Source organism: Lissotriton vulgaris, chromosome 6, assembly GCF_964263255.1.
Source record: "Lissotriton vulgaris chromosome 6, aLisVul1.2, whole genome shotgun sequence".
NCBI lineage: Eukaryota > Metazoa > Chordata > Amphibia > Caudata > Salamandridae > Lissotriton > Lissotriton vulgaris.
This window is the reverse complement of record NC_141694.1, coordinates 1,151,515,523-1,151,528,856: the sequence shown is the minus strand read 5'-3', so window position 1 is coordinate 1,151,528,856 and position 13,334 is coordinate 1,151,515,523. Positions and strand designations below refer to the sequence as shown.

The window sequence follows — 13,334 nt, the reverse complement described above, 5'->3', positions numbered from 1 at the left end:
AGATCTCTTGACTGGGGGTGAGTGTTTGAATTGTTTCAGCATTCCTTCCATCATCTTGTAGTGTTTGCCATGTTTGCTCTAAGTGGGTTCCTGGCTCGCTGTGCGACTGGATTCAAGATAGGCAGGCTGATGAGGGAGATACCCCGAAACCGGTCCCAGGATGCTTGTTTCTAGTCCAGGAAGGACCTGGCCTGGCAGTTTGGCTGGAATGTTCCCATGAAGAGCAGGGTCAAGACTGATTTGCATATGAATGGATCCAAAATGGATTTGCATAGTGAGCAAAAGAACAATATATTTAACCCAGATCTCGACTGGGGGGACTGTTTGAAACATTACAGCACCCTGCCCATCATCTTGTTGGGTTTACTTTTAGAAAGTTGGCATTATCCTGACTAAATCCTCTAGTAGCTCTTTCTGAGATAATCCACAACTGTCACTTGGTAGCCTGCTGGTAGGTGCAGTTGATCTCAAGAAAGGGGGTAATGATCCCTTGGCTACGAGGAGGTAAGACTTTCCCCTGATAAGATGGCATGTGTCATGTTCCCACCAGCTCTATAAACTTCAATGGAGCCTGCCATTTTTCAAATAGCCAGTGGCATCAATCCCGGTGTGTGTGTGTGTGTGTAGGGGGGGGATTATTCAGTTCCTAGACAAACCTCAGGGATGCCTTCAGAGCTCTGACCAAGGGAAGAATGATTCTGCTATGTTGGATTTTGGCAAAGCAGTACACTGTGGGACTATTCAGGGCAAAACCATCTGGAAGTGGGTAGAGCTGCCCCTGGAAACCTTTTCCCTATCGGTTAGGGGGTCACACCCACCCACAAGATAGTGCCAGGCAGAACAGTGGCACCCATGCCTGTGGAAGACAAAAGAAGGACCCCACCTGCTGAACTTGGATATCAGAAAGAGGTCTGCAACTACTGTAACCTGTTGAGAGAAACCAAAAGGGCTGGACCTCTTCCCACTTGAATCCAGGACAGAGAAGTGAACTCCAAGGGCTAGTTGACTTGCCTCCTGTTAAGCTAATGGTTAACAAAAAGCAGCAAGAAGCCCATCTTGCTGAAGCGCCCAGTTGACCAGTTCCAAATGGACTTGCCGTGGACCCTGCTGGCGGCTTACCCTGGAGTGAGTCTTAAATGCTAAGTGGTGTCCTTAAGGTCTTGGGGGCTTGCATAAGTGTCTGAGTGTACTCCTCTTTTCTAGCCCTAAAAGCTGGCTCTTAGGAACGGTTCCAAGAATTTCTGTCAAAAGTACCAGAGGCTACCACCACACTGTCGCTTTGCATCGCTGGTCGAATGCAACTTGGTGGGTTGCCGTACTGGAAGAAGTTGAACTTCCAAAAATGTTTTTAAGTTCGAAGGTGAAGATCTTCACCAGGATAAGACACTTTAAATATCTAGCCGATTAGGGATATTTCCTGGACACAAAGTTTACATTTCTCCCGCTCTGAGCTTTTCAAAAGTTTAGCAGCCCCGGGGGGATGGGGTCCGTTGGGCCTTTGGAAACTTGAGGAGGGCGGCTGTGCGGCCCCTCCCCCCTTAAAAAAATATTTGGGCCTCATCGGATGGGGTCCCCAGGGCCATAAGAAGCCAAGTGAGAGGAACTGTGTGCCTGCCTCCCACTGAAAAATATATTGGACCCGGGGTACTTGGGACCGAAATAAGCATGGAGAGGTGGGCAGCATGCCCCAACCTTAAAAAAGTTGTTACCACAGGGGACAGGGTCCCCGGGGCCAGAATCAGCCTGGAGAGGGGGCCTTGCACACCCCTTTGGGGTGGGCCTGGCCCAACCCTAAGGGGTTTAAAAAACAAGCGAGAGCCAGCGTGTTTTTTGTTATTATTTCTGTTTTGCTGTGGTTTTGCGGATCCGCCACATATTTGCAGCAAAATTGATATATTTTTTTAAAACATGGTTTGGCCCCAGGCGGGCCCCGCCCCTTTATCTTTATTTGTGTTTTTTTTATGACCAGAATTCTAAGATCGCTGCCACCACTTACTGGTTGAGGTGGTGGCAGACAACCAGATCTGTCACATCCGCAGATGCTCCACCTCCCTAGAGATACAAAGTTTTTTAGCATAAATTGCTCAAAAACTACAAAACAGATTTACACCAAAACACACTCTTCTGGACCAAGATCTGGCTTTCGCCACCTTTTTCTTCCTGGGATGACCCTTCACATCCCTGGTGTAGGATAAAAAACAATTAGCACATGCCAAATCCGCACCCCACCTTTTATTTTTTATTTTTTTTATTTTAAAAAGTTTTATATAGCGCTGGCTAGACCCGAGGTATCAGAGCGCTTTACATGAGCATCAGATCATAGTTACAGGTTACATAGTTACAAAGGTTACACAGTTCTTAGAGCATGGCAACATAGTTACTTGTAAGGTCGAGATTAACAATAAGCACAAATACGTAAGGGGAAAAGAAGGCAAGGTGAGAGATTCAGGGGGGTTGGAGTAGGGGAAATAGACAGATAATGAAGGTGGGAAAGAGGAGGGGAGGGTGAGAGTCACAGCATGGGGAGAAGAGGGGAAGGGTGACGGGGACACAAACGGGTAGACGAGTCAAGGCAACGTCCAAAGTTCAATAAGCTGTGATCCCAGGGGAAGTGGTATCTCTACCCTATCTCTATTGCGAGAGGCTCCCTTTGCGCAGTGGACTCTCTCAGAGAGGTCTCTGAGACTCCAAGACCTACATACTGGATCCTTCCCCAGAAAGGGGAGAGGGAGTGCTTTGGCAAGGAGTGCCATACTATACCTCGTGTGAGTGGCTCCCTTGGTGCAGTGGACTCACTCAGCGGGTTCGCGGAGACTCCAGAGTATAAATATTGGATCTTTCCTAAACAAGGGGAGAAGGAGTGCTTAGTCAAAGGGCACAAAGGACAAGGGGTAGGCAGAGTAGCGGGCAAGGGGAGAGAATTCGGGGGAGAGGGGATGGGAGCTAGGGACAAGACAATGAGGAGAGACGGAAAGAAGTCTGTCTAAAGACCGATTGGGTAGGTGATGACCAAGGAGGGAATCCACGGCCCATCTCCCCTATAGCTAAACTAAGTAGCTCCATCGGGCGTCCGACAAAATAGTTCAGTCTCAATACATTGAGAGAGGAGGGAAGGAGAGACATAAATAGAGGGCGGATGTGGTAGAAGACAGCAGGAGAGACGAAAGGAAGTGCAACAATGTGGTTCAACAATATATAGGAAAAGATCAAACAAGAAAACATATCAAACAGTCAGCAATACATTAGGAGAGGAGAGAGAGGAGCGAGAAAGTAGTGGGGGGGGGAGGAGGGAAAGTGAGGTTGGCTAGACCCAAAGGTATCAGAGCGCTGTACATGAGGATCAACAATGTATCAGACAAGATCAACAATTACACAATCCATCCAAAATAAAAGGCAATACATTAGGAGAGGAGAGATAGGAGAGAGAAAAGCATTGGAGGGGGCGGGGGAGGTGGGAAAGGGAGGAAAAAGAGAAAAGACAACAAGGAGAGACAAGAGGAAGTCTGTCTAAAGACAGACTGGGTAAGTGACGACCAAGGAGGGAATCCATGGTCCATCTCCCCTATAGCTAAGCCATGTAGGGTAGCTCCATCGGGCATCAGACAAAATAGTTCAGTCTCAATACTTAGAGAGAGGAGGGAAGGAGATTCATAAATGGAGGGAGGATGTGGGAAGAGACGACAGGAGAGATGCAAGGAAGTCTGGCTAAAGACCGACTGGGTAGGTGACGTCCAAGGAGGGAAATCCCCGACCTGTCTCCCCTATAGCTAAACTAGGTAGCTCCATCGGGCATCAGAACGAAATAGCTAGATCTCAATTGACGAGGGAAAATTCGTAGATAAACAGAGTGGGGGCTAGGACAGGTGAGGGCAGGGGTCATTAGCAGGAAAGTGGAGAAGAGTAGAGCGGGGAGGGGTAGCGGACGGACGGGCCACACAGGCGCACACGGGTAGATGGGGGATCGCCATAAATCAGGAGGAAGAAGAGGGCAGGTCAAATGAACAGGGCTAAGCGAATTACAGTTGCGGGAGTCCAACCGGAGAAATGGGTAGTAGAGCCCGCGGAAAACGCTGCTAGTTCGGTGTAAGTTTCCATGGATCAGCTTTGAATCATTCTAAAAGTGGGTCCGTTCCTTTCCAGGCACCCTCTCGAAAATGATCACGCAGCTAACAGGCAATGGACTGCGCCCCCAGTAGAGTTACTCGATTTTCATTTTCCTCGCATGTCCGCCATTTTAAAGTCAGATATAAAACTGCGATGAGGAAACAGATACTTTGAGCGGTCCCACTCTAAAGAGATCTTAACAGATTGCCAGGCCCTATTGTATGTGGAGGCCTTTAAGCATCTGACTGGCCAGCAGAATAATTAACTGGGCCAAGCCAGGGGAAATATGATAAATCTTCAAGTGCTAGAAGGACCGCAGATATGACAAAAGTGAAAATAAATCTGCACAAGGGATCCATGTTTATCATACGATTGGTGTGTCACCCTAGCGTGTAGGAGCAAATATGGCAAAAATGTACCTTGGTGCAGATTTTGACCAAACTGTACAGAAGTGTGGAATTTAATACAATATATACTTGTCCATGAGACGTAAGAGCTTGGATAGAGCCTCTCCGATTATGCTAGGGCTCATACCATAGTATTGTTTGAATACTTGCAGTACCCTTATGTTGCCACATTTCCGCAGGGCTACATACTAGGCCTGAAGGTAGTGGTAAGCAATAGTTCCAGGGTTAGAATGCGCTTTTGAGTCTGTGCAAATCTAACATGCATGTTTTAGGGTTTTCAACAACTCTTCTCTAATCTTTTCCCATACTGAGAAATGTTGGAAATTTACTTCCGACAATGGCAGACATAAACCTTCTTCCAGAGTTGGGAAAAAAGTGGTTGGAGGGAAAGCGAACTTGCAAACACTCAGATTTTCACGTGGGCAAGTCTACACATGCAGATTTGCTCATGCTAAAATGCAGCTGACAAATATTTTCTAGGAGTTCTATTTCATGTCCTACTTCTGTAAATTCTTTGGAATTCATGAAAGCCGTATATCTGCACTTAATTCAAGGACATATAACATGGGTGCACTTTTGAGAATTTCTTCAGTAATAGGGCCCCTAATTAGTTCTGGCATTGACCGTGACCTTTTGTGTTTATTGAAATTCAGTTTTTCTCTCTCTGTATCAGCTGGCTTCACAAGGAGCCTTTCGACACACAAAGGCGTTTTGTTCAGTGACAGTAATTACTGTGGCAGTGTGTGCTTTTTGAGTCCAAAAAAACAATAATGGTGAGGGCCTGGCAGCTCCCAAACCAATAAGGTTTTACAAAAACCGTGCCAAAACAAGTCACACGTTGACAAAACTAAAAAGCTGACCACCAATTCCAGACTGATTGGCTTTGCCAATGCTTGTTTATTTTTGTTTTTCATAATCTTATTGAAACTGGTTACACTGATTTTCCATTATGAATATTTTTGGAAATACTAGCATGCATCAACACATGTTACTAAATAATGCTGCAAAGAAATGGTGCCTGACATTTTACGGTAGTTTAGCAAAATGTTTTTTTCTCTGCTTTCATTTTTTTTACAAATGCAAAAAAAACAGTTGATGGACAGAATGCATAACAATGTCATACATTCACCCCAGTATAGAGATCTGGGCCTAAATCCATCGTTTTTTGTGCTCATCATGCAATTCCAGTTACCCCATGGGTACAGTCCAGCCCGAACTGCCAAGCCAGGTCCTCCCTGGACTGGAAACAAGCACCCTATGTGGGAAGGGTATGCCCAGACATGGGTCCCGTGCTCACTATGCCACTGGAGTCAAGCTATCCTGGCTGAAGACGGCTGATAGCCAGAAACCGGTCCTAAGATGCTTGATTCCGGTCCAGGGAAGATATGGCTTGGCAGTTCGGTCTGGACTGTCCCCATGAGGCACAGGGTCAAGACTGATTTGCATATGGCCATGTCTGAACTGGGGTGGCTTGGTGAGAAAAATAACGATGGATTAAACCCAGATCTGTGACTGGGGTGAATGTTTTGCCATTGTGCAACATTCCGTCCATCATCTTGTGTGTGTTTTGCTGTTCATTTTTTTACAAGCATTTTATTTTGAAAGCAAAGAATCATCAATCTTGCTTTCAAGCTTCTGCAAATATTTGCATCAAATCAGAGAGCACCCTGGGAGCATTATTCATAGCCTCAAATTGCTAAACTTTGAAAACATATGTACACATTTTTATACTGGAACCTCTGTCAGTAGTGCAGTTGGAGCTTTCAACATTTACTTTGAGCGCTCACCCTAATAATAAAGGCTTTCAATTAATCAACGATCAAATAGAAATTAGAACAGTGTTAACATATGGGCAAAAGTTTTACCTTAACTGCAGACAGTGCCTTTCCCTGACCCATAATGTGGTAATGCAAAAATCTTGTTGCCCTTGACCCCAAACAATATGTCCTGTTCATCGGGCTATAGAAATCCCACATCCCTGAATGTACCATACAGTAAAGCCTCCACCAGTTTAAGTGAAGCACTATACACTTGCACTGTGAAAGCCCCCTCCTTTTATGTGGCAGGACCAGTCCCTAAAGGGTTCATTCTGTGACAGACTACCTGTGCGCAGGTAGTCTGTCACAGACCTGTCTACCTGTGGTGGCCTGGACAGAAGACCCACTGGCTTAGCTCACAGACATGCGAACATGTGCATGTATTCATATGCAGCCAACCCAAGGCCTACTACCCCAACTGCGCAGCAGAAGTATGTATTTGAAAAGGCGGACACTGGTGGCTAGAACTCCTAATCCATTTGAACAGTTTACAGTGAGTGAGACTCAATTAGTGAGAGTAACTCTCAGTAAAAAAAAATTTAAATGGTATCAAAAACAAAAGTCCAAGAGGTTAAATAGGCTGGCGACCATGTTCCTACAGTTAATTCTCTGGAATGGAAGAGAAAATGTGAATGTTATTTTCCAGAAACATTTAAAAAGGTGATGTTTATGAGAGGTGCAGTGAACATGGTAAAGTGTGCAATCTCAGCTTGGTGTCTAAAGCAGAAAAAGGTGGTGTCAATAAGGGAGAGAAGAGGGTGGTGAGAGAAAGAAGTATCAGAAGCAAGGGTCCGTTTGGTGGAATGGTTTGCTATCTCAATGGTTTTAGTGTGTGTGATGTGGTGTTGTTTGGTAAATAAAGATGTGATGAGGCTTCTATTTGCATGAGGATGTAATGTGGGATAAGATAGCGTAACGTCTTGATGCTCTGGAGAGTAAGTTGTATTCCCAGAATAGCTGGTGTGCAGACTGTTCTTCAATTAATCCATCCAGCAATCAATCAATCAATCAATCAGGGTCTTATATAGTGCGCTACTCACCCGTGAGAGTCTCAAGGCGCTGGGGCAGGGGGGCTGCTAGTTGGACTGGGTGGAGGATCATTTGAAGAGCCAGGTCTTGAAGCCCTTCTTGAATTGGATCAGCGATGCGGATTGCCTGAGGGGGAGCGGCAGGGTGTCCAGGTCTTGGCGGCAAGGTGGGAGACAGACCTTCCTGCAGTTCTGGTCTTGTGGATCCTGGGGATGGAGGCCAGGGCAAGTTGGAAGGATTGAAGTTGTCTGGCAAGTATGTAGAATGTGAGGCAGTGGTCCAGGTAAGCTAGTCCTTCGTCGTGTGGCGCTTTGTACGCGTGAGTGAGGAGCTTGAAAGTGATTCTCTGTTGACTGGGAACCAGTGAATTTGCCTGAGGTATTGAATGAAGTCGCTTTGGCGGGGGATATCAAGTACCAGTCAGGCTGTGGCATTTTAGATGTTCTGAAGTTTCTTGCACGGTTTCTGGGTGACACCAGAGTTGAGTGCATTGCCGTAGTCAAGTCTGCTAGTGATGAGTGCATGAGTGACTGTCTTAATGGATTCTGTGGGGAACCATCTGAACGTCTTTCAAAGCAGGCAGAATGGTTGGAAGCAGGCTGAGGAAACTGCGTTGATTTGGTGGTTCATAGTGAGCGAGGAGTCCAGTAGGATGCCGAGGTCGAGTGTGTGGTCTGTTGGGGAGTGGGAAGATCACAGCGAGGCAGGCCACCAGGAGTCATCCCAAGCTCGAGGGGTGGGTCTCAGGAGGAGTACTTCAGTCTTGTCCGAGTTGAGTTTGAGGCAGCTGTCTTTCATCCAGGTAGCAATGGCCTTTATTCCATTGTGGAAGTTAGTGCTGGCGGTTGTGGATTCATTAGCGAGGGAGAGGATCAGCAGGGTGTCATCGGCGTATTAGACGATGTTGAGTCCGGGGCTTCTGACGACGGCTAGGAGGGGCACTATGTAGAAGCTGAAGAGGGTAGGGCTCAGGTACGAACCCTGGGGCACTCCACAGCTGATCTCTGTGGGTTCTGAGAGGAACAGTGGAAGCCTGACTTGCTGGGTCCGGCTGGTGAGGAAGAAGTAGATCCAGTCAAGAGCCTTGTCTCGGATGCCGGGGTCGTGGAGTCTGGTGATTAGGATGCAGTGGTAGACAGTGCTGAAGGCGGCTGAGAGGTCTACTAGGATGAGGGCTGCGGTCTCGCACTGGTCGAGTAGGGAGCGGATGCCGTCGGTGGCTACAAGGAGTGCAGTATCTGTGCTATGGTTGCTTTGGAAACCAGATTGAGAGGTGTCCAGGATGTGGGTCACTTCGAAGAACTCAAGAGAGTTGGGCGTTGATGGCCTTCTCTATGATCTTGGCTGGGAAGAACAGGAAGGAGATGGGTCTGAGGTTCTTGAGGTCTGTCGGGTACGAGGACGGCTTCTTCAGCAGGAGGTTGATCATGGCATGTTTCCAATCTTCAGGAAAGGTGGCGGTTTCGATGGAGCAGATGATGGTGCGGCGAAGCTGGGGGGCAATGGCGGCGGCTGCTCTGTAGAAGATGTCGTACTTATTAGGATCCATCCGGCTCCTGTGTAGGCTCATCATGGTCTTGATCGTGTCGTCTGTTGTGAGTGGGTTCCAGCAGAGCATGGTCTGTTAGGGTGTGGCTTGATTGTGTGCGGTGGTAGCTGGCAAAGTGGCCGGGTCTAGGGTGGTGCAGGTGTCGTAAATCTTCATGATCTTGTGATGGAAGAAGATGCTGAGTTTGTAGCAGACGTCTTACTGTTGGGCCTGGCGAACTCCTTGAAGATGGCCACTTTATGGGGATATTGCATTATTGCAAGTTAAAACACCTGGTCTGTTCCAGTTTGTGGAAAAAAGCATTATTTCATAGAGAAAACTAAAGATACCAGAGTGTCTTCCTCAGTTGGTGCAAGCTGGTTGCACACACTGATCAGGGTCAAAATGCTAATTCAGTATATAACGTATTAGCTAAGTGGTGCCAGTCCTTCCTTCAAAGGGAATTAAATGATTTAGCCCAGCAAAAGAGGTCTGATATGTTTATGCGCTACACAAATTATGTAATTATCTAAGCATTCAGTTAGTAATTTACACAGACTGCAGCACAAGTTAATACACCAAGAACGAGGACTATCATATGCGATTACACATGAAGGTTCACAAAATGGGGGTGCATAGATGCTAACATTAGGAAAGCAGAAAGAGGGCGATTTAAAAAAAATAATAATCAGGTGGGGATTGATTTCCCCCATAGACTTGCACTGAAGTGGGGCAATTTAAGGCACAAGAAAGCTAAATTAAAGTCACTTTTGATGAGTCTCCCATCAGAATCTGTTCTGCTGGGATGCATGGGAGGTGATAAACTTGGACGCTGTTTGTTCAAAAGAGAGTTATCCGCAGTAGAGTTGGGCGAGCCACTGAAAGTTCGAGCAAGGCTATAGCCTGCAGATTGGCACAGCTCGAGGTCTTGACGGAATATCGAGCCCATAACGAGTCGAGATTTCATGTGGCTTTTGCCAGCACCCTCCACCCAGAATGTGGCATTAGGGCCGGAGCTGCCGGCTGTAAAATTGGGGAACCAGATTCCAGTCCTAGTGTCTGCACAAAATGCTATGATTCTGAGCAAATCGCTTAAACTCGCCATAACTGTAAGCAATGAACGTGACCTTGTGTAAATATAGCTGGTGCTCATGTTAAGTGCTCCAATTTGGCCTTTGGGCTGAGTTCATGCTATGTGATAAACATGCACAAAGAGATCAAATTAACCCATAACGTAAGAAAAGACAAAAAGATAGTAATTACCTGGCTGATTTGTACAAAGTGACATCAGAAAACCTGGATAAATCATGGCTTCACCGCTTAAATTGTGTGAACTTGGGCAACTATTTAATAGCCTAAAACTCTTTTTTTCTTCATCATCGTGCATGAAAACACTTTTAAATATAAGAGTTCAGTATACCAGTTACACAAAAACCTTTTGTGCTTGATTTTAAAGACTATAATGTTGCATCATAATAATATAGACCACGTACAGGGTCTACATGACAGTTGTCTTGCTTCTTAGTGATTAACAACTATTGCTTTTAGTAAATACTTCTCAGGGCAGTACTATAACGTGATGTATCAATGTCAAAGGTTCAAGTGTTACAGAAACGCATTTTTTAATTTTAAAGTGACTTTATCATATTTTAGGTGATGTTTGTTGTGCGATTTACATGGAAAACATTTTCAGGGCTCGGCTCGTGCACGGGCTCTAAGCTCCTAGCCAATCCTTTGGCCGGCTCGCCTGCAATTGTATTGGCTTTGCAAGTCCGCACTAAAGAAACATTTGGATTTGATTTTAAAAAGCAGAAAAGTTTTTTTACGCAGGCCAAACGCCTTTATGAATAGCTCTTGAGGTTTATTTGAAAGACAAATTATAGTTGAGGGTGTATAGTCAAGCAGTAGCCATCCTAACGCACTGTCCTCTTTCAATAATAAAACAAGCATTGGCGTAGCCAAAAGGTCTCGCTTTTGGAACGTTATAAGTATTTAGTTATGCAGCACAATATCCTTGGTGCAACAACATAAACTGTTGCATGGCTAAACACTTATAAGGTCCCAAAGGAGAGAACTATTGGCTATGCCAATGCTTGTTTATTTATTTATATACACATATCCAAAACCAAAATATCCATTCGCAATCTTTTTAGGCGATTCATACATTAAAAAAACCTATTGTGTGTTATCAAATGCTCCCATTTAGCGACTTGGAGCAGTTGCGACTACAAAAGGGGTTAGTACATCTGTTTTAACGCGTTATTGCACAGATTCCTGGCGCAGCACTAGCTATAACCTCTGCCACGAGAGAGTAAATTGGTATTTCCAGATCTTAATTTATAATTAACAAATCAAATACATTTTCCCACTTGACTTTCTTCGTGCAATCTTGTCTGTTGTTTTCAGTCAGGGTGCATTCTGAAGGCAATAGCTTGATTGGAGTGTTCTTTTTATTCTTCCATTTTTGGAGATATGAGTGATGCATATTTTGACTGAGTCTTCGACACTATAGAGCTGCATAATGAAAGCCCCCGGCCAGGCAGAAGGGACGGAGTAGACAGCAGTGTGAGAACTGACTGCAGAGCTGAAAGTCATTGAAGATGGTGATAGACTGCCCAGGCCGAGGGGTTCATTAAAGATTGATTTTGCCCACCCTTTGTTCATCTGTTCCCCAGCACGGGGGGCACATTGGCGGCCGGTATGTGGCCTGGCTGTCTTCAGCCCCATAACCACTTCCTTTGTGCTCGCGGCCTCGGCACGGACAGGTCTGCGAGTCAGGACAGCCGGGGGCCGGTGGACAATGCTGCTCTGTTATGCCTACTTATCAAGCAGGGAATCTTCCTTTGAAGGGGAGGGTTGGGGGCAGGGCGAGGGAGGGGGGGGTTTATGGGAGTGGGCCCTCTTCTGATTGATTTTGTATCCTGCTGCTTTGAATATTTGAAGGGGCTACAACAACGACTGAGCATACGGAGGTATTAGTTTATGATTATATGACCTGAAGAGGCGGCCTGAGGGTAGAGGCAGCCAGAGGGCACTGCCCCCGTCTGACATTACGAGCAAAAAAGTTGCTGAGGGCAAGTTCACAACAGCATGGGCCTTCCGGCGAGCTTCCTACGCTTGCATGCATACATAAACATGCCGGAGTCTGAAGGCTGACGGGCCAGCAGCCTTGTGAGAATGTGTCTTCGTTAAAAGATCTAAGCCTTCAGTCCCAGGAGGGACACGCAACCTTTACCTTGCGGGAGCGAGCACGTTGATTACTAACACATGGCGCCGCTGGCTCCCGCAAGGGATTTGCTAAACGTGCACGTTTTTGTCTGCAAACCAGGAGCGATTTCCATAGGTCTTTTTCCTATGCAGCGCATGCGCGCTGCGTAGGTGAGACCTAAAAAAATTAAGTATTCAATACTTTGAGTGGAGATGATGCGCCACTAGGATGCAGCTTTTGAAAGCAGATGATTTGTCTACTGAACATGGGCTAGTTGTCTCCCTCCAGGTGCGGAGGTGCACTTCATTCTGAAAGGCGTTGGACCTTCTCACCTGCTCAGCTTCAAGCTTCTCCTTGACTTCTTTGACTACAAATCGTTCCATGCCGCGACCAGCCGTGCAAAAGAAACGAGCAGTGCGGCCTGTCCGCGCCAGGTGGCAGCAGACAGTAGGCGCAGCCATGTTGGGTTCTAGCCGTAACTCCATAGTTAGATCATTCACCAACACATATTCGCTGCATGCTATAAACACACACGGAAGAAAACCCTGACATATTTAGCGCTTTCCTGTAACCAAGCCGTCATCACGCAGCCTTTGCGCACGCGCGCTGCTTGCACACTGCTCCCCTCGTAGTCACAGCGGCCCATTTTATGCTTCGCGATGGTTGTACGTGCCAACAGTTAACATTTTACTGTACTAACGGACGTTCTATAGTCTTATCAAACCGCTAATACAATTATTCCAGTACAGTGGCCTATATCATGCTCAATTATCGAGTATTTTTATAATACACGTCTTTTCATATTTTGCAATTTTATTTGCGGGTTCATCAAAACATGAAGAATTATGCCCAAATATATATATTTTTAGTAACCAAAACACAATGTTTATGCTAATTTAAAAACGTTATTTTCTATTATGTTAATGTTGCCGAAAACAACGAACCACCATGCACTTAAATATGGCCGTAACGTTTGAATGCCTCTAATAAAATCTCGCGCTAGCGAACGTCACTTCAAGTCTGAATAACTAGAGTGGTGCTGATGAGAATATGTTTATCAGTCATAGCGATGAAAAGAACGAGCTTAATTATGCATAAAAGACTGGAAGAATAAGACACCATGAAATTAACTGTGCGAGTAAAGAGAGACAGTGTTAGCAGACGTTTCACATTTCCAATTTTTGTAACAGTGAGACGTAATATAGTTGCCCCATAGGCCGATATTGAAACAAATATATCAT

At 45.8% G+C, this 13,334-nt stretch overlaps 1 protein-coding gene across 2 annotated transcripts in view; it reads right to left on the bottom strand.

Annotated features, from left to right (window-relative positions):
- THUMPD2 (THUMP domain 2 tRNA and snRNA guanosine methyltransferase) overlaps positions 1-12,681 on the bottom strand; it is a 268,497-nt gene extending 255,816 nt beyond the window's left edge. For both annotated transcript variants that reach the window (XM_086927226.1, XM_086927227.1), the window contains exon 1: positions 12,426-12,681. In XM_086927226.1, coding sequence (XP_086783352.1) covers positions 12,426-12,578 — 153 coding nt within the window. In that variant the 5' untranslated portion in view covers positions 12,579-12,681. The remainder of the gene's footprint in view (positions 1-12,425) is intronic.
- Between the last annotated feature and the right edge of the window lie 653 nt (positions 12,682-13,334).